Source organism: Enhydra lutris, unplaced genomic scaffold (assembly GCF_002288905.1).
Source record: "Enhydra lutris kenyoni isolate GAN:26980312 unplaced genomic scaffold, ASM228890v2 scaffoldscaffold56, whole genome shotgun sequence".
Taxonomy (NCBI): domain Eukaryota; kingdom Metazoa; phylum Chordata; class Mammalia; order Carnivora; family Mustelidae; genus Enhydra; species Enhydra lutris.
Window position 1 is genome coordinate 3,286,543 of NW_019154140.1, and position 21,037 is coordinate 3,307,579.

A 21,037-nucleotide genomic window follows, 5' to 3' on the forward strand; every position below is an offset into this window, starting at 1 on the left:
CTTAATGCTAAGCTATTAAAACAAATAGTTTATAAAACTGGGTCAAGTCCCATACCTCACACCATAGAAAGAAAAAATGGAGAGAAGGGAAGATAATATTTTGACTAGTGATTTAGGTAAAAATCTAGTCAGAGAAAGAAATATTTGGATTTTGGAGTTTTGAATTTAGACAATAAATACCAATAACTATGGTACTTTATTATTTATGTTTTGTTTCTATGAAGAGGTCAATAGTATCTTAAAGATGCCTTCTTATATAAGGTAATCTTGATTACCTTAAAAATTTAAAAGAATCTCAGTAGTTGACATGTTGAATCATCTTAAATACGCTCATTCATTATGTAAAGTCAAATGAAAAAACTAAAATTAAAACTAATTAAAAACTAAAATTTTTAATTGAAAGAAGTCTATTCTTAATTTTATCTCTGCATATATTCTAGCATTAAAATACAAACATTTTATTCTCAATAAAGTGCAAATTATATGAATATTTAAACCTACATGTAGGATTTCTGAAAGTGCTAAATAAGTTTGTTTTGTTGCTTCAGGTCACTGATATGATGCTTCAGGACAAACCTTATCCTGATTGGGGAAAATCCGCAAGAGCTTTCTGGAAGAAAGGAAATGTTAGGATCATTTTATTCTGGTAAGAAATTGTTTCATTTATTGATTTTTGCCTTGCATGATTCACAAAAGACTTGAGTTGGATGTGTTTTTTTTTTTTTTTTTTAAGATACACAGAATTCTGTGTAGAGAGGCATTTCCAGTGGATACTGTGTTCCATTAAGATGATTAAAACATCATCCTGATGATTATATGAATTACTTTCTGCTTACACATTGTTGCAAATACACATTTACAAGAGATACATTTGCTAATATAGTAATACATATTTTACCAGAGGTAAGTAGGTTTTTGATTCAGCAAAAACAAGCTGTAATTTTCGTCAGTGAAATCTGCTATAAAAATGTCTCCAGTAAATTCTAAATTTCCAGTATATTTGACAGGATATAATTTTGCTTTGAAGGAGTTACACAGAGAGGAAACCTCTTTACAAATCACATCTGGCTCATTGGCATTTCTTCTTTATGTAATTTCTTTTAGCTCTCCAGCCCAATCATTGCAATTAAAAAAATAATCCATGTCTTATAGAACTTTATTTTTCATCGAATCACCACTATTTATGTGTATTTGAACAAGTTTAGACAGAAAAAAATAGCAATAAGGAGTCAGCAAGAAGGGCTGGGTAATACTGCCCAACTACAGAGTCAATCAGATGTATGAAAAGGTGTGTACTAATGCTCAGAGGGGCTGGGGTTGATGATAACTTGTGCCGGCTACATTTCATCCTGCTTCCCTGCCTTTTGAAATGATAGAAAAAATATTTTGTTTGTTCTTGGATTTAATTCTGGGCATTGACTTCTTTTTTTCCTGTACAAGCTACAAAAATCAGGGGGCAGAATATACACTCTAAGCTATCTTTGTGCTTTAACACTGTAATTAAATTTTGGTAGAGATATACGGCATTTTGAACTCAATTCTTAGAAGGTAAACAAAAGTAGATTTCAAGTAGTGTTGTAAAAATGAGTATGATTTTGTGGATGTTTATTTATACCTTGTCTCTATGAGTCAAGTGTGGCCTATTTTTATGGTGCATTTAACCTTCATATTCTTTTTTCCCTGCGTGTCATCTCCCCATATAGCTTGTCTGAATAATATACAATATAATAATTATAGAAAATATTTATTGAGGATATGTTTTGCTGCAGGCACTATGCTAAGTATTTAACATTCTATTTATTTACTCATTTAATCCGGACAACCCTATAAGGTAGGCACTGTTATTGGGAGCATAGGTCTCTAACTCCAGAGACCCAGTGTTTAATCATTACACTAGACTACCTCTAGAGCAAAGGATACATCAGTGTGCAAATTTCCACATGATTAACCTTAATCCTGTTTTAGGTTATGGTGCTATATTGAGAATATGAGGTTCTGGGGCAGTGATTCCACCCTATAGAATTCTCTATAGAGGTTGTAGGAATCATAATTTTTAAAAAGGTAGATGTTAATATTAAAAGCATTTATGAACTATCTTGAAACAATATTAACTTACTATGGTTACATAAATTTTATTTTGTTTAATGCATCTTCAAAGGCAGCCTGCTGATTATTGTTCAGTATGGAAAGTTACTCAGGTCACATTTGTACTATTTGTGAAAGTGAGCCATGTCTACAGTAATCTGAAGGCCCTCTGATTTTTGTCATTAGCTACCCTTAATTGCAATTGCTGATTCAGTGGAGAGGAATCCATACCAGATTTTTTCCTTAAGCATCTTAGTGTGTGTTCCTTGAACATTATTACTCAGGTCTACCATCCCTTTTATATAAATGGGCTTATTTTTGACCTATGTGATAACATCATTCCAAATGATGACCTAAAGAGTATTTTAAATATTATAAGAATAATTTAATTAGCCACTGGCAAATAGATAATACGCTTGAATGTAGAACAATTCAATTCAATACATTCATACTTATTCTTGTAGTCATTGTGTTTTTTTGTAAATTATCGATTATTAATAATATATTTGGGAGATGGTTTTTCATTGGTATATTTCAAAATTAGTATTTCAAATCACAGAGAACATAAAATAACTGAGGAAAATTTAAATGCTACTCTAAAAATATTTTTCCTATTTTATCCATTTCTATACAGTTAGATTAACTTGTCAACAGTTCTCAGGGTTTTAAAAAAGGAAAATCTGATGCAAAAAGTTGAATATGGAAATTATGTGGGAAGCAACACAATTTTCTGTTTTGTTCATACTTTGGGATAAAAGAGATTTAGCAAGTATAAAAGGCATGTTTTCTTAGCTCTAAGAGATAACGTACAGAAATCATTGGCAAGGTTTCAGATGAAACAAAAGATAGTATTTACACGCTATGGGTTACCCAGTCAAAAAAGTGCTGTTTTCTTTTGGTGTTGCCCCAGTTAAGGGAAGAGATTAGTGGGAAAAACCTATGCTGGAGAAGAAATTTTGCAAAGGAAAGCTTTCTTAAGTTGCGGTGTGATTCTGTGTAGCAGTTTCAACAGTACAACATGCAATTTTGTTCTAGTAAGCTTACCTTTTACCTACGTGTAGCTGCTTTAACTCACAAGTGTCTGTCAGAAACTATTTTGCAACTGTGTGGATTTGCAACTGTGTGGCTGAGTTCTTCCTTGATTCCTGTGACAGATGTCTCTATATTGAAGAAAATTGTTCTTACTTCTATCTATAATTGTGTCAAGATAAAGCTGCTATAATACATGGGCTTTTTATGCTGGGGGTGAGACTAAATTGTCTTTGTATATGAAAATACTAAATGGGGGCACCTGGGTGGCTCAGTCGGTTAAGCGGTTAAGCCTTTGGCTCAGGTCATGATTCTAGGGTCCAGCGGTCAGGTTCCATGCTCAGTGGACAGCTTCCTTCTCCCTCTCCTCCCTGCTCCTGCTCTCTCTCACCGTCTCTCAAATAAGTAAATAAAATCTTTAAAAAATGAAATGAAAATACTAAATGGGAGAGGGAAGAATATTTATAGAACATCCCTTCCGAAATCACTCTCCCAGCCCTTTTGATAATTAAGAAGAATAAAGATCTAAGAATTTAAACTCTAGGTTAATTCTATATGCTGTTTCTGTTTTCTAGAGGGGCCATGAAAAACATTTCCACTCTCTTGTATCTGGAGCCAATATATACATAAACAAAGATATAAAAAAGTGAGAAATATGCACCCGAAACTCACATTACATTGTGTATGAACTATACTCAATAAAAAAATTAAGATCAAGTAATATGTTTATATTAGCTTCTATTTCCCCGTTTTATTTATTCCCTTGTGGCACAGTTTTTATGCTTTTTATGGGAAGCATCTTGGGATAATAGTTCCCAGTGACTTAACTTTAAAAAGAAAATAAGGAGACACTCCTCTGTGATTAGTAAACCAATTGGTGAAAGGAGAGATTGAGAAATCTGGTGTTCATTTGGGCTTCACAAATACTCCAGTTCTTTTTTTTTTTTAAGATTTTATTTACTTATTTGACAGAGATCACAAGTAGGCAGAGAAGCAGTCAGAGAGAGAGGAGGAAGCAGGTTCCCTGCCGAGCAGAGAGCCTGATTCGGGGCTCAATCCCAGAACCCTGGGATCATGACCTGAGCCGAAGGCAGAGGCTTTAACCCATTGAGCCACCCATGCGCTCCCACAAATACTCCAGTTCTTTGCCTTCCAGACACAGGAGAGGATTGCACTTTTCTGCCGCCCCCGTCCCGACCACATCACTTGCTTTGACCAATTAAAGTGTGAGTAAAAGTGGCATATGTCACAGCTAGGTAGAAACTTTCTTCTTTTTCTTCTTTCTTGTCTTCTTCTTAAGTAAGCTCTAGACTAGCATGGAGCCCAATGGAGGGTTTGAACCCATGACCATGAATTCAAGAGTCAGGTCTTAAATAACTGAGCCACCCAAGCATCCTTAGGTAGCATTTAACTGCCAAAGAGAAGCACTAAAGGGAGCTCTTCTGTCAGTAGCAACAATGGAAGTCTACATCTAGTTGGAGCCCTCATCATTTAGGGAACCAAGCATAAACCAAGAATTCTTAACAACACCGTGGTCATATAGTGTGAGAAATAATCTTTTGCAAATATTAAGCCCCTGAGATGTGGGGATTGTTTGAAACTGCATCCTGCTGCATACAGAAATTGATCCTAGGAGCAGAGTGTTGCCATAACAGAAGGCTGGAATTTTTTTTTTTTTAAGATTTTATTTATTTATTCGACAGACAGAGATCACAAGTAGGCAGAGAGGCAGGCAGAGAGAGAGGAGGAAGCAGGCTCCCTGCTGAGCAGAGAGCCCGATGTGGGGATCGATCCCAGGACCCTGGGATCATGACCTGAGCCAAAGGCAGAGGCTTTAACCCACTGAGCCACCCAGGCGCCTGAAGGCTGGAATTTTTATCTTAAGGGCTGGACAGCAAATGGCAAATAAAACAAAACAAAACCACTGATGATAGAAGCTGGAAAAATGATAACCCAGGTGTTATAGTGGCAAACATTTGTTAATACTCTGGTCTGCGATTACTTAGATGCTCTAGGAGAACCTGATAATGACTTTTAAAATCATTTAATGGTTTAAAAAATCATTTTTTAAATGATTAATGATTTTTTAAAGATTTTATTTATTTATCAGAGAGATGGAGAGAGACCACAGGTAGGCAAAGAGTCAGGCAGAGGGAGAGGGAGAAGCAGGCTCTCCGCCAAGCAGGGAGCCCAATGTGGGGCTCAATCCCAGGACCCTGGGATCATGACCCAAGCCAAAGGCAGCTGCTCAACCAACTGAGCCACCCAGGCACCCCTATATTTTAAAAGCTACTTTATCTAGTGCTATAATGGTTTGGGTGGACATCTCTTCATCATGACTATCGTAATCCTTACCTGGGAAACAAATGTAGCCGCTGTGTGTCCTGTTTTGAAGATCACAGTCATTAGTAAAGTCTAACAAAATTGTTTAGCTTTCACCAGACAAGGGCTAATCAAGAAATGATTATTATCTTAATATACATGGTCTGGGAGAGTCACATGATAATCGTCAAATGACAATCAAATATAGTAAAGTAATAAAAAGACCTAAGAATCAGGGGAAAGGTCAGTCAGAAAGGATTTAGCAGTAGCTCTCTAGTATCTGAGTACAGGGATGCCTGGTATGACAACTGCGAGTTTCCTTTCTTTGTTCTTCAAAAGGGATGTGTTTTGTTATTCTGTGTGATCCTTTTCAGCTCTGCCATGTTATTTTCTATCATAAGATTAAAATATTGAAGAGAGAGTAATTCTGTTTGCTTTGCTCCAGAGGGCAGAATAGGGACTGCTATAATTTGAATGTTTGTGTCCTTCCAAAATTCATATTTTGAAACCTTAATGCCCAAATGATGGTACTGGAAGGTGAGGTCTTTGGAAGGTGCTTGAGTCATGAGGGTAGATTCTTCATGAATGGGATTAGTGCCTTTATAATAAAGGTTCCAGACAGATTCCTAGCCCTCTCCATCATGTAAAGACAGAGGGAGTGTTGGCTGTGAACCAAGAAGAGGACCTCACCAAATGAAACCGTGCTGGTGCCTTGACCTTAAACTTCCCAGCCTCCGGAACTGTGAGAAATACATGTCTGTTTTTTATTAGGCAGCTAGTCTATGGTATCTGTTGTAGCAGCCCAAGCAGACTAGGATATAGGCTAATGAACGTAAGTCACATGGACGTAGATTTAGATTCTTGCCTCAAAGAATTCATGTCTGGAAGAATGGGAGCCTCTCAATGCTAAGTGAACTTGCTTGATGAAATGCTGTATTTCCTGTCAGTAGAAATATTCCAGCAAAAATTCCCTATCCATCAGGGATACAGTAGAAGGATTTTCACATTCAATGAGAAAAAAAAGTAAATCACTTCTCAATTTTCATCCAACTTAAAGATCCTATGACTCTACATGCTTAACTAGAAAAGTATTACTCTTTTTTGGCTTTATAATGAGAGGGTACTAATTTTAATTTACTATGCTCTGTATAATTCCATCGTAACTATGAGGAAAAATTTTACATCAGAGAATAATTCATGAAAGGTTCTGGGGCAACTATAGTATGCAAAACTTTTTGCCTCACTTCCCAAATAATAAATTAGCCTGTGTCTTTTCTCTGGATGAATTTTGTCTTGTAGCCTTCAGCTTTCCTTCCATTTCAACATGTCTTGTGAAACGGTTGTCTATCTTTAATTAAAAACTGCCTCTGTAACTGAGAAAAAGCAGGACATTTCTAGCCTAAATCAAGTAACTGTACCTATTGAACCAGTCACCTTAATTTTAAACACGGCACAAAGTTAACAGGCTCCACTTAAGTCTGGCTTCTAAGCAGAGAGATCCAAGTTTTCTACTTCTGGATAAAAAGGTGATTGATGTTGCATTACTGTCTTGTCACATTATTGTCATATTATTTGGAGGTTTTTCATTTAAAAAGTAAATTCTCTGTTTATGCCTGAGAGATTTAGCTCTTAGGCATCTATTTATATCTGAACATTACACAATCCCATGCCCCTCCAGACTTAATTGTGCTGAATTAAGAGCAAGTCTGTTTTTATTAACTTATTTAAATCAATACTTATTAAGGGCTGAATGCAATGTGCAATAGCGATTAGAAGCACAAACTCTAGAGCCAGCTGCCTAACTTTCAGTCCCGGCTTTCCTACTTCCTATTGTGTATTAGTCATTATTTTGTTTTAACTGGTGTTAGGAGCGCTGTTACTCAGCACCAGGTGCTCTCCGTGGTGCTGAGAACACAGTTCTGAAAGAAAATAAGGACTCTTGACAGCCTAATTTTCTGTCTGATGAGAAATACAGGGTGTGAGGGGGCAGGCAATGCCAGCTGTGGGGGTGGGTGCTGTGATGTGGGGCTTACAGAGCTCCAGGCATGATTTTGTAAAGGAACTAGAGCCTAAGTGTAATCCTAGGATCAGCAAGCCTCAGATGGGAGGAAACATGGTGATTGGTTATGGGAGTGAGGCAAAAGGAAAATTCAAGTGTAGCTTTGAGTATTTAGGCTTGAGCAACTGAACAGATGGTGATACTGTTCACTGAGATAGGACCTTGTGGTAGGGGAGTAAGTCTTGGTGGGGGCGTAATAAGCCCAGATTTGCATGTTGAGCTTGATACACTAATTGGCATATCTTATAGAATATAGTCAGTGGTATTGTAATAGCATTGTATGGTAACAGATGGTAGCTATGCTTGTGGTGGGCATAGAATAATGTTATGCATTTGCTGAATCACTATGTTGTATACCTGAAACCAATGTAACATTGTGTGTAAACTCTACTTCAACTAGAGGAGAGAGAAAGAGATACTTAGTAGAGAGTTCTTTGTATGGATCTGAACACGAAGACTGAGGGATTGAGATCCAAGACAGAAATATTACTAAAATTTGTGTTTCAGTTTATATTTTCACTCTCACCTAGAAGTTGTTACCTACATGTATCTGGTTATTGAAAGAATGTGAGTGGATGCTGAGTGAGAATAAAAGATCTGTGATATAACCTGTAGAGCTCTTTTATCTGGGAACAGGCAGAAGAAGGATCTATAAAGAAGACAGAGAAAGAGAGGACAGGAAGAATGAAAAATAGGGAAAGTATGTATTATAGAGGCCAGATAAGATCAAAATGCAGAGCATCTATAGAATTTTGCTGGTGACCTCTGCAAGAATGGTTTTCTGGAATGTTTCCAGACCTGTAATGGGTTGAGCTATGATTAGAAGAGGAAGAAGTAGTACAGGGAGTATTGTCAGAAGGCAAGAGAGAAGATTGGAGGGATGTCTGTATATTTAGAAATGAATATATTCCTTATGAAATTTTAAATATTTGCTGGTTTGCTGTTTATTGGTTTGTCTTGTTCAGAGCATATTCCTTTTTATTTATTTTTTTAAAAAAATATTTTATTAATTTATTTGACAGAGATCACAAGTAGGCAGAGAGGCAGGCAGAGAGAGAGAGGGAAGCAGGCTCCCCGCTGAGCAGAGAGCCCGATGCGGGGCTTGATCCCAGGACCCTGAGATCATGACCTGAGCCGAAGGCAGAGGCTTAACCCACTGAACCACCCAGGTGCCCCGAGCTTATTCCTTTTTATTTTTTTTTAGTTATTTTTTTTTTCTTCAGGCTTGTTGATGCATTTTATTGTGAGATGGGGGAGTCTGGTAAAAAACTAGAAAATGACCATGGTGTAACAAGGAACTTAAAAATGAAGAATCAGATTTGTAACTTACATACATGAATACAGGAACAAATTGGCACAAAATGTTAAACATTGTTCCCAACACTGTTTATATAAGGTTATCCTAATTTGGCTTACTAAGGAGATGAGAGTTTGATGGTTAGGCTAATCTCTTAATAAAACTGCAGAGCATCATGCTATTAGTCACACAGTGAATTTCAAAATTTAAGAGTTTTATATTAAAAACTGGGTAAAGGTAAAATGACTTGATTGTAGTTGTAAAACTAATACATTCCCGTTTAAGTTCTGTTCTACAATCCAAGGCAAGTATAAATGTTAACATAACACTGTTAAATCAAATCTCAATGCAAGAGAACCAATTGCATCTCTACTTCAAATCTTATCAACTTTCCAAATTTTCATACTAAAATATATTATTGTATTAATACAAACTACAGTATTATACACTACACTGTGTAATAAATAAAGAAATATAAAAATAAGACACATAAATATAAAAGTTTTCTAAAACTAAAAGTACATGTCAGTAAGAAGGGTATTAATACTGCCAGGTTTGAAGACATACAGTACAAAAATGTTGCACAGATCTATAAACTAAAAGAAATAAAATAATACTGAAAGGTAAAAATCAGCTAATGTTGTTAATAAACTGGGTCCATAATAACTAACATTTGGAAACAGTTATGAGCCAAATAACAATGGCATGTCCATGTCTGAAATGCAAGTACATGGATAGAGCAGATTAGAAAATTTCCCTTTCATTTCTGTAGAGAAATTTTGAAAGTCAATTAACATAAAATGAATACTGAGGAATTAAAGGATGAAATGTCCCAGTGTTTAGGTTTCTCTGACAGAGTCAGTGGTTTTAAGTTTTATTTGGAATTTTGATACAATAAACAAATCAACAAATGCTAGTTATTGTAGGCCACACATCGAACGAAGGCGGGTTAGGGCCTTGAAAATACTGATAAATGGCTCTTACAGCACACAGGTCTTGCTTAAGGCCAAAGGAGATACAAAGCTTCATATCATATCCTTCATATTTATCACCACATACTCAAACACAATTACGAACACTGATTCTGACGACTCTGCTACCCTTCCCAGGATTAACACTGTTAGTCCCTGCAAGCAGAACTCAATGACAATCTTCTGAACTCCATTTTAAACCACACGAGTAAGAAACTTCAGTTCTTCTATCAGCTGCTTTCTTAAGGCTAACAATACACTTGAAATGATAATACTCCACTATGACGTGTAAATATTAGAAATTACTACCGTCTAGATTGAATTTATAAAAGGTAGTTAGCATGGTTTGGAACTGCATTATACTTCTCTGTGAAGGGAATTTTGTAGTGCAGAAGTACTCACATTTTAAAAAACATAATAAAATACTGAAGTGGATTTAGCATATGTTTACCAATAAAAAATTATAAAATTTCTCCCAATTGTACAGCTTAAGAATAAACCAACGTAAGAGTGATAATTAATACTGACAAAAAGAAACAATGCCAGATGCTTATCTAATTAATCAGTTTCCTTTAACCTGTTAAATCTTTGCTTTCCGAGTCATTAAAGTTTTCTAATCTGCTTCGTGTTACAAACTTGTTCCTAACTTTGAAAAATGCATGAAAAATTACTAGGTCTGAGATCAGGCACACCCGGATTTTTTTGTGTGTGGTTTTTTTTTTTTTTGTATTTTGTATTTTTTTTTAAATTTTTACTTTACACAGTAGTGAACAGAAACCACAGTATACAGGTTACTGTGTTTCCATGAAAAGCATGTATAATATAGAACAAACTTCATTACCAATTAGAATGTATTTTCCTTCTAGAAAAACTATTAGGCTTCATTTGTTTTTTCTTCAGACACCTGCTCACTCTTCTTGCTCACTTTTTGTTCTAAGCTGCTCGCTTGATTTACAGCTTCATCTTCCTTCAGTAGACCTTCAGTTTTTGTCTCTTCTCCCTCATTCTCTGCCTCTTCCCCCTCCTCCTCCTCCATCTCGTCTTCCTCCTCCTCCTCTTCCTCCTCCCCTTGCGGTTTTTCACATTCTTTCTCTTCCTGCAGTTCTTCCATCTCTTTGTCCTCCTCCTCCTCTTCCTCTTTTTCACTGTCTTCATCCTCTTCCCTCGTCAGACTCTCTCTCTCTCGTCAGAGTCGGCCTGCGAGGGAGATGCCCGAGTCCCAGCATGCTCGCTGGCCAGGACTTCCGGTCCCGCCTCTTCCTGCTCGGTGCTATCCCGCTCCTCGGCCTCTCGCTTGCAGTAGGAGTAGCGATGATTCATGTGTTGAGAATAAGACTCAGAGTGTGAGAAACGCTTCCCACATTTGTCACATTGATAGGGCTTTTCTCCAGAATGCAACCGCATGTGTTCAATCAAATGATGTTTGTGTTTAAATGCCTTTTTACAGATTCCACACTCGTGCGGTCTCTTACCTGTGTGTTCGTATTTATGTCTCAATAGTGAGCTACTCTTTTGGAATATCTTATCACACAAATCACAAGCATACATTCCATTATCTGTCTTCCGCATTTTCTTTTTGGGTGGTGTAGAATCAGAGTCATTCTGGTCTTCTATATTTGATACTCCTTCTGAGCTAGTGTCTTGCCTTTCATCCTGATTCCCATTTGGCTGGATCACTTTCAAGGGTGGTTCCTGGACCGCAGGGCTGACCGTAGTCCAGTACATGTAAGCCACCTGGGGAATTAGAATAGTCTGCTTATTGGCAGCTAGTGCTCGCAAGCATTGAACACTGTTCTGGTCAGCAATGGCCACGATTGTTGGTAACTGGGCAGTGACTGTAGGTATAGCAATATTTATGGGGTTGGCACTTGGTGGGATTACATTTACAACTGGTTCTGAGTCTGTAACACAACTGTCCTTTTGTGGCTCCTTTTTTGCGCAAGACAAGTTCAAGGGTTTTTCCTGGACAGAATAAACACTGTTCTGGTAGACACTAGTGATCGTTGACCTTTCCAATAATTCTCCCTGTTGCTTTGGTAGTGAAAGATCAAGAGGTTCTACTTGTGGCTCTTCCTGTGTGGCTTCTGCCGTGTACAAGTAACCCTGTGTGTTTCTGGAGGAGGAAAGGTTTAGAGGTGATGGGGATGACGGACTACTTCTGGAACCATTGACGGTGGATCCCGCTGGTAAAACTGGAGAGTTAGTCATCTTCAGGGGACCCTGCAGATTTACGGTGCTGTCTGGGGGCTCATTTGTATTTGTAGATTGAGGCCACTCATCATTCTTTGCAGGGATATTTCCTTTGCCGGGTTCAGGAGAAGATGGTTCAGAAGACTGCACTGAAATCTGTCCAGCCTGCATCTTTTCAAACCACTTTTTTACTACATCCAGGGGTAGGTTTACTGAGTCAGCAATCTTTGAGAGCTCTTCTGCACTTGGTTGTGCGTTCAAAGCATAATAAGCTTTCAGAAGAGACAAGAGGTTCTTTAAAGGTGGCTGACTGGGAGACAGATTGCCATCTCCACCCGATGAAACAGAGGACTCGGGCTTCTCAGCTTCTGGGGCAGGGAATGGAGGAGGCTGAGTAGGCTGCTTTAGGTCATAGTGCTTTAATTCTGGAAGTGCATTAATATCTCCTGGACATTCGTCACACAAAAGGCAAGTGCTATCGTTTGCTCCTCCTTCAAAGCTTTTGTCCTTCTCTGATTTAACAGTAAGATCTTCTGGTAACTTTTCACTTTTGCAGCTGTTTGTGGGGACTGGATTTTCTTTTTTTAAATTCTGAGGAACAACCTGAAGTTGGCTAGGCTGCTCAAGACTGTAGTTAATGATGATTTTGGTTGTTCCATCTTGATCAACCAAAGGAAGACTGATGGTGGAAATAACAGAATGGCCACCTTGCTGTATGGATGAAGCACTGATTGTTTCTTGTTCTTTGGATGCAAGATTGGCTTGATTATTCTCCAAAACTTGCCTTATTACATTACCATCCACTGCCACTTTAAGTACATTCTGAATATCACTTAAATTAATACTTATGGGAGACACCAAACCAACTGTTGGCAGAACAACAGCTTGCACCACACCCTGAGGAGAACTGGTCGCCTGTAATGGGCCACCACCACTAAAAACCCCATTCTGTAAAGGGGCTGAACAGTTGATTCCCGAAGCAACCACTATGGGTTTGAATTCATAATCCACAGGTTCAGTTTTAATTTGGTTTATAGAAAGTTGCTCTTGAAGGGGCTTATTCTCTAACTTTTGCCGAATCTGTGGTCGCGTGGGACTGCCCGGTGATGCCGAAAGAGATGGTGAGGAACACTGAGGCGTCTTGAGTCCTGTTCTTGGTCGCCCATTCACAGGCATCAAGCTGATACATTTCTTACTGCTTATGTGTGAGCTATAGGAACCAGAATGGGAAAAACGTTTCTTGCAGTTTGGGCATTCATATGGCTTCTCTCCACTGTGGATTCTTAAGTGCTCTTTTAGATGATGTTTGTATTTGAAAGCTTTTCCACATTCAGTGCACTTGAATTTACGATTACCACCAGATTGTGTCACATGTCTTTGATCTCTTCCTGATTTATGTGATGTCATGTGACGTTCAAGTTGGGTTCTGTACGCAAAGGTGTAACTGCACAGGGAGCAACTAAAATTATCTTCATTCTTTTCATGGCGATATTTAATGTGTTCTTTCAGAGAGGTAAAACGTTTATAGCCTCTATCACAATACGGGCAGGTGAGTAACTGGGAGAATGCATCTGGTGTTCCATTGTCATCATGACCACTGGCTTCTGGGGTGCCCTGCCTCTGGTCCTCTTCAGGTGCCTCGGGGTAAATGACAGCAGTGTCTTGTTGTTGCAGGAACTCTTCAACATTAGGATCATGGTTTTGTTCATTTTCTGCATCTGCACATCCCGCTTCATCTGTCTGAGCGTCAGGCCCCAGGATTTCTTGTCCTTCCTTACTGTCATCCTCCCAGCAGCTCTTAGCACTGCCTTCTCTTTCACTGCTCCCCGGTAATACTGTCTGGTCTGTTGGCAGGTCATCTTCGGGCATACCACCTTCACAATCTGCTGCATCTGTAATACTTTCTTCTTCCACAATATGGAGTTTGTCTTCATCATCTGAATCTGAATTTGTTTCTACCACAGTATTATAATTTGTAACGTTATTGCGCCGCGGGTTCGCCTGCTTTCTGCGCTTACACCTGGGGCCATCCGCCATGATCCTCTCGCTTGTGTCTAAAATCCCGAGCTTATTCCTTTTTAAAAGAGAGCTCATTTCAAATTATTGTCTGCACAGATATTGAACTAGAGCCTCTTAAATTAAATTAATTCTGTGGTAAAAATTTACCATGTATGTAATTTTCATTCTTTAGTTGAATAAATAGTTCATAAGGTTTTAAATTAAAATTCCTCTAAAATTTTAAAAGAACTGTACTAAAGTCAAAATGATGATTAAATTCTCTACGTATTTCTGCCTATATCACAGTTCTTTACTTTGTATTTAAATTCAATTTAGTTAAAATACAATGTATTATTGGTTTCAGAGGTAGAATTTAGTGATTCATCAGTTTCACGTAATACCCAGTGCTCATTACATCAAGTACCTTCCTTAAGTCCCATCACCCAATTACCCCCATCCCCCCACCCTCCACCCCTCCAGTAACCCTCAGTTTGTTCCCTGTAGTTAAAGAGTCTCTCATGGTTTGCCTCCCTCTCTGTTTTTATCTTATTTTATTTTTCCTTCCCTTCCCCTATGTTCATCTGTTTTGTTTTTTAAATTCACATATGAGTGAAATCATATGGCATTTGTCTTTCTCTGACTGACTTATTTCACTTAGCATAATACCCTCTAGTTCCATCCATGTCATTGCACATGGCAAGATTTCACTTTCTTTATGGCTGAGTAATATTCCATTGTATACAAATATCACATCTTCTTTATTCATTCATCTGTTGATGAACATCTGGGCTCTTTCACTGATTTGGGTCTTGTGGACATTGCTGTTATCAACATTGGTGTGCATGTGCCTCCTCAGATTACTACACTTGTATCTTTGGAGTATATAATTAATAGTGCAATTGCTGGTTCATAGGGTAGCATTATTTTTAATTTTTTGAGGAACCTCCATGCTGTTTTCCAGACTGGCTGTACCATCTTGCATTCCCATCAGCAGTGTAAGAGGGTTCCCCTTTTTCCGCATCCTCACCAACATCTGTTGTTTCCTGACTTGTTAATTTTAACCATTTTGACCAGTGTGAGGTGGTATCTCATTGTGGTTTTGATTTGTATTTCCCTGATGCTGAGTGATGTTGAGCATTTTTTCATGGGTCTGTTGGTCATTTGCATGTCTTCTTTGGAGGAATGTCTGTTCATATTTTCTGCCCATTTCTTGACTGGATTTTTTGTGATTTGGGATGCTGAGTTTGATAAGTTCTTTGTAGATATCACAGTTCTTGAGAGCAGGAATAACATCTTACTTATCGTTTTCCTAGGACTTAACACAGTATCTTACACACAATAAGCATTAAGTACATTCTTGTTGAATTACTTACTTTGGTGAGGACCTTCAAAACTGGCATACTCTACAATATTTCTGAAATATTCTTCAGATAAAAGACTTCATTAAAACAATGAAACAGTAATTAAAAGTATTTTAACTTTATGATCAATTGATGCTTTACAAGAAAATATATAATGCTTATGAGTTATTTTTTCTGAAAAATTTTTAGAAATATTAATTTCAGTACTTTAAAAATCATTTTGGTTTCAAATCACATGCGTTCTCTGTAACTACAGAGTCCATTAAAACACTGTGAGCTATGTAACTGTGGTGACACAATATCAGCCCCAACTGACCGTGAAAGTTTTTATCTTAGGATCTTCTCCTTATTTCTTAAAGGTAAGTGAGGTTTAAGGAAAAAGAAATAAGTTGGTCTTAAATTGCTTAATAGGACCTCTCTATTATAGAGCTTTATTCCAGTTGCTAAGACCTGAAATAGTAACATTGAGCCCAAGAGTAATCCTTGGATTTATGAATTTTTGAAAGAAAAATGCCCTTCAATAAAGGCTTAGAAAGACTGTATAGTTTTTCTGTGTAACAAGAATTGGTAGGCTAGTTATTCCTCTTTAGTCTTAAATCTGCTGGTTGAATGGAGTACTCCCGTGAACCATACAGCCTAAGTTATACTTATTAAGTTTCTAAAGTGTAGGTCATGATTCCAAAAAACTCCCTTGAGTTTGCACATAATAATATAAATGCACAAAATTAAACTGGAAACAATAAATTCTAGAGGAAAGTAGGCAGCATTTAACCGTATAGTGACTTGACCCATTTTGGCAGTGTGAGAATCTCTGCCTGTCTTCATTTTTTCCTCATGAAGCATAGCCCCTCCCCATCTCTAGTAGACTAAAAATGCAAGTCTTCCATAGTAACAAAACTCCAGATATCCTACAACTTGATCTGTTAGAAAGCCCAGACATTGGGTCCCTGGGTGGCTCAGTTGGTTAAGCATCTGCCTGTGGGTCAGGTCATGATCTCAAGGTCTTGTGATTGAGTCCTGCGTTGGGCTCCCTGCTTGGGGGGGAGTCTGCTTCTCTCTCTGCCTCTGCCCCTCCCCCCTGCTTGTGATCTCTCGCTCTCTCTCTCACTTTCTCAAATAAATATAAAATCTTAAAAAAAAAAGAAGAAAAAAGCCCAGACATTTTCATTCTTGCAGTTTCCTCACATCTTCCAGGATCCATTGGTGGCGTACTTTGAAGTATGTGTCTTCATGCTGCAAATATTTATAAAGTGGCCACAATGCATATGTCTCAGAATAAAATGTTGCTACGATCATGTATTTTATGATCTGCAGACCAGTGTTCTGCCCCTGAGCTATGCTCCCTCCCTCGATCATGTATTTTGATGGCATAGAAATCCTCCTTTAAAAAAGTGTTTTTGTGTGTGTGCTTTGATCAAAACCTGCCGAGTAGAATTAAGATTTTTTATTCAGGTCATAATTATATCAGAATAGCTATCATTCTTTACTTAAATCACTCTAGTTAAAATTGGCTATCACCTTTTTGCATAATGACTGAGGAGCAACAAAGTCTCAGTGTCACCAAGGTGTAGCTGGTTGTTTAGAACCTATGATTCACTGTGGTTCACATCTGCTTCTGAGATCGGCAACCCACAAACTTAAATTTGTGGCACACTCGTCACTGTTGGAAGCTCACAACTGATTGGTTTTTGAACCAGAATTGCTGATAAATAATACTCTCATGTTCTCTGCAGGACAACTCTGTCACCATAATCAAGTGGAAGTGAGTCATTGTTTATTTTGTGAGCCATTAATCGAAATGAAGGGAGATGAAGACTCCAGGAGAGGGCTCATCCAAGACAAGTTGAGGATTGTGACAGTTCTCATGAATGTGCGGTTTCTTTCAGGGACCAGACCACTACTGCTGTTGGTACCCCTGTCTACTATAAACTCCACCAGCAGTGCTGGTTCCATAATGCCAGCTCTTACTTTCAGAATATCCTGTTCTTACCTTCTCCCCCCAACCTCCGCCACCACTGGCCAAAGACCCTTGTACTTTCTCTCTTTTTAGAAGGGATGGATTGAAGGTTGAAATGTTTCGATGTTTGTTTTTAGTGCCCAAAATATGTAAAGAAGCTATAAAACTCAACCCCTAAAAAACAAATAATCCAATTAAAAAATGGGCAGACGACATGAATAGACATTTTTCTAAAGAAGACATCCAGACGGCCAACAGACACATAAAAAGATGCTCAACATCACTCATCATCAGGGAAATACAAATCAAAACTACATAGCAAACTGAATCCAATAATACGTTAAAAAAAATCATTCACCACAATCAAGTGGGATTTATTCCTGGGATGCAAGGGTGGTTCAATATTTGCAAAGCCATCCATGTGATATATCACATCAACAAAAAAGGATAAAAAACAATCATCTCAATCGATGCAGAAAAAACATTTGGCAAAGTACAGCATCCAGTCAGGATAAAAACACTCAAAGTAGGTTTAGAGGGAACATGCATCAACATAATAAAGGCCATATATATATATTTATGTGTGTGTGTGTGTGTGTGTGTATACATACATATATATATATGTATGTATATATATGTATATATATACATACATATATATATATATTTGTAATCCCACAGCTAACATCATACACAATGGTGAAAAACTGAGAACTTTTCCCCTAAGGTTAGGAACAAAACAAAGATGTCCTCTCTCACCACTTTCATTCAACATAGTACTGGAACAAAATTTTCAGTTGAAACTAATATATGGACAGTGTTCATTTAGAGTCAGAATGACTCTTGTATTTCTTAAGCCACATGTCAGAAAATGGAATACAGTCCTCAAGAGGTAAAATAGGAATTTATAGGTAGGAGACTTGTGTTACATAAAATATATATTATTGACTGAATGTTGTCTGCCCAAAATTCATATGTTAAAACCTAATCCCCATTGTAATGCTGTTTGGAGGGGGTGACTTTGAGAGGTGGTTAGGTCATGAGAGTGGAGCTCCCATATTGATACTCTTACAAAAGAAGCACTGAAGAGCTCCTTCACCCCTTCCACCCTATAAGGACACAGTGAGAAGACAGCTGGCAGTGAACCAGAAAGTAGGCTCTCACCAGATACTGAATCTTCTGGTGCCTTGATCTTGGATTTCCCAGACTCCAGAACTGAGAGAAATAAAAGTCTGTTGTTTATAAGGTACCCAGTCTGTGGCATTTTATTATAGCAGCCCAAACAGCCTAAGACAGCACATTCAGCAAAAATAATACTTTAAATATTCTACTGATTTGATCTGCAAATCTAATATTTTATTTTGAAATGTTTCCAACTTACAAAGGTGTTGTAAGACTAGTACAAAGAATTCCCATATACCTTTTATCTATGTTCCCCAACTGACAAATTTTAAGACATTTGCTTTACTCATTCTCTCTCTCTCTCTCTCTCTCTCATTTACTATACAGTTAGATAAGTATAGTGTATCAATATTAATTTCCTGATTCTGATAATTGGACTGTAGTCATGTGAGACAATGCCCTTCTTTTAGGAAAGAATAAAGATTTCATTGTATCTCCTAAACTCTTTCTTTTAGGAAAGAGTAAATACTTTGTTGTATTTTCTAAAAAAGGGCATTTTGTCACTTAAACAGTCCAATTGTCACAATCAGGAGATTAATATTGCTATAAGACTTTTTTTTTAATATTTTATTTATTTATTTGACAGAGGGATCACAAGCAGGCAGAGAGGCAGTCAGAGAGAGAGAGAGGAGGAAGCAGGCTCTCTGCTGAGCAGAGAGCCCGATGCGGGGCTCGATCCCAGGACCCTGAGATCATGACCTGAGCCGAAGGCAGAGGCTTAACCCACTGAGCCACCCAGGCACCCATTATTGCTATAATACTTTAATTTACAGCCTTATTCAAAGCTTGTCCATTGTCTCAAAATGTTCTTTAGAGGACAAATAACAAAAAAGACAAAAAATAAAAATAATTTTGTTTTGTTTTGTTTTCATCTGATTCAGTGCTTAGAAACGCGTGTTTGGTTGTGAGGCTTCTTTAATCTAGAACAGAAAACTTACCTTTCATAAAGGCATTTTTAAGATATGTTGTCCTTTATAGGTACTAAAATAAATTCTTTTCATTCAATGATGAAGATTTATTAAAACTCTTCCAAGTTTCATGAGCCTTAGACAACACATCATATAGGATAAATATTTTCCTATAATACAGGCATTTAGGAACTGAAGATATTCTTAGCATAACACATTTTCAATTTGGCTCAGTGAACTTTTGAAAAGTAAATGTTGCTCTCTGCCAATCTTCTTGAAACCTGTCCTTCTACTTGTTTTATGTAGTTCAGAATCAGAAATACTCTAAACCAGCATTCAGTAAGCTCCAAAAATAGACTCCCTCGGGCTAGAATTGCAGAGGATGGAGTAAACCTGCGTCATGGTCCAGCTCCCAAGAACCATGCAAGTGAGTTAAAGTTAAACTCACATAAATACAATGAATGGCAGGTAACATGGGATGGTTCTTGAACAAAGATTAAATTGTCTCCTATTGACCATGAGTTCCATGTGGAAATGGGACATTTCCAAAGAGGATTAGGGTAGTCATGGAAGCATTCATGAAGGAAGTCGGATTTCTTTAGGCCCTTGAAGGAAGGAGAGGTCAAAAAGAAGCACAGAGAAGCAGAACCAGGACCCTCAGGTGACGGAAGGTCCAGCAGGAAGCGACAAGAGGACTCTTCCAGGAAGATTCAAACAGCTTGTATTTTCAGGTCCAGTGGGTACCTGGCAACAAGAAAACCCTTTCCTAGATATTAAGAATCTTATCACAGGGCTGAGTTTCAGAGCAGGAATTGCCCACAGTTCGTAGAGGCACTGGGGTTCTGAGCAGGTGGGTTACATATAAGGACTTACCTTCTTTTGAGGTAACTGCCAAAAGCCTGCTGATCATAACCAGGCTCAGACTCAGAACTAAACAAGCGATAGTGTCCGCTGAATGGGATTCACCTAGAATTGAGGCAAAGATACTTTAAGTCCCCTAATCTCCAACGAGAAACAAAAATTGACAGGTTAGGTTTTTCTTTCCAGCCATGCCCCGATAAAGTCTGCATTTTCGTGGTTTTCTTACCACATTTTCTATGGTGACTTGTAGGAAGAGATGATGTTTTGTTTTGCTCAGTATTCCCAGGTATTAGTAGCTATTTAGTAAGTATTTAATAAATATTTGTTCAATGGCTGGTGCCAGAGTAAATGAGTATAATCTTTGAACAAAAAGAAATTGAGAATACATAAATATCATAAGCACACAGATATTCTATATACAGGTCTGTAATCTTCTACTATCTCCTCACATCAGGCATCTGAACAATTTTGGGGACTTCTCACCTTTTTCTATTTGTTGCTCTGCCTGATTCTTTGTGGTTCAGGCCACCTTATTTCTGGTTATAATGGAGTCCTTTGTGAATACGGTGCAATGCTATAGTTATCTTTCCGGGATAGGTCTGAGTTACTGACACACTATGGTGATCAATCCAGGATTGATTCCACTCTCCAAGTACCTATTACTCTACCCAAAGTATTAGATACGAACAATATGGGAGCCTAAACCTACACGTAAGCATTAGCACTAGCTTCAAGTCCTTTCTCTGTGATACTCAGCCATGTTATTTTTCAGTCATTGCCTCACTATTGAAATAACCCTATGATTCTGTTCCATAAT

At 37.8% G+C, this 21,037-nt stretch overlaps 1 protein-coding gene and 1 pseudogene across 3 annotated transcripts in view; one reads left to right on the forward strand and one right to left on the reverse strand.

Moving 5' to 3' along the window:
* Positions 1-21,037, forward strand: part of LOC111157831 (transmembrane protein 117) — a 470,551-nt gene that overhangs the window by 299,569 nt on the left and 149,945 nt on the right. For all 3 annotated transcript variants that reach the window (XM_022519503.1, XM_022519505.1, XM_022519504.1), the window contains one exon: positions 549-646. In XM_022519503.1, the coding sequence (XP_022375211.1) occupies positions 549-646 (98 nt within the window). The remainder of the gene's footprint in view (positions 1-548; positions 647-21,037) is intronic.
* On the reverse strand, positions 9,982-13,990 carry LOC111157830 (annotated as a pseudogene).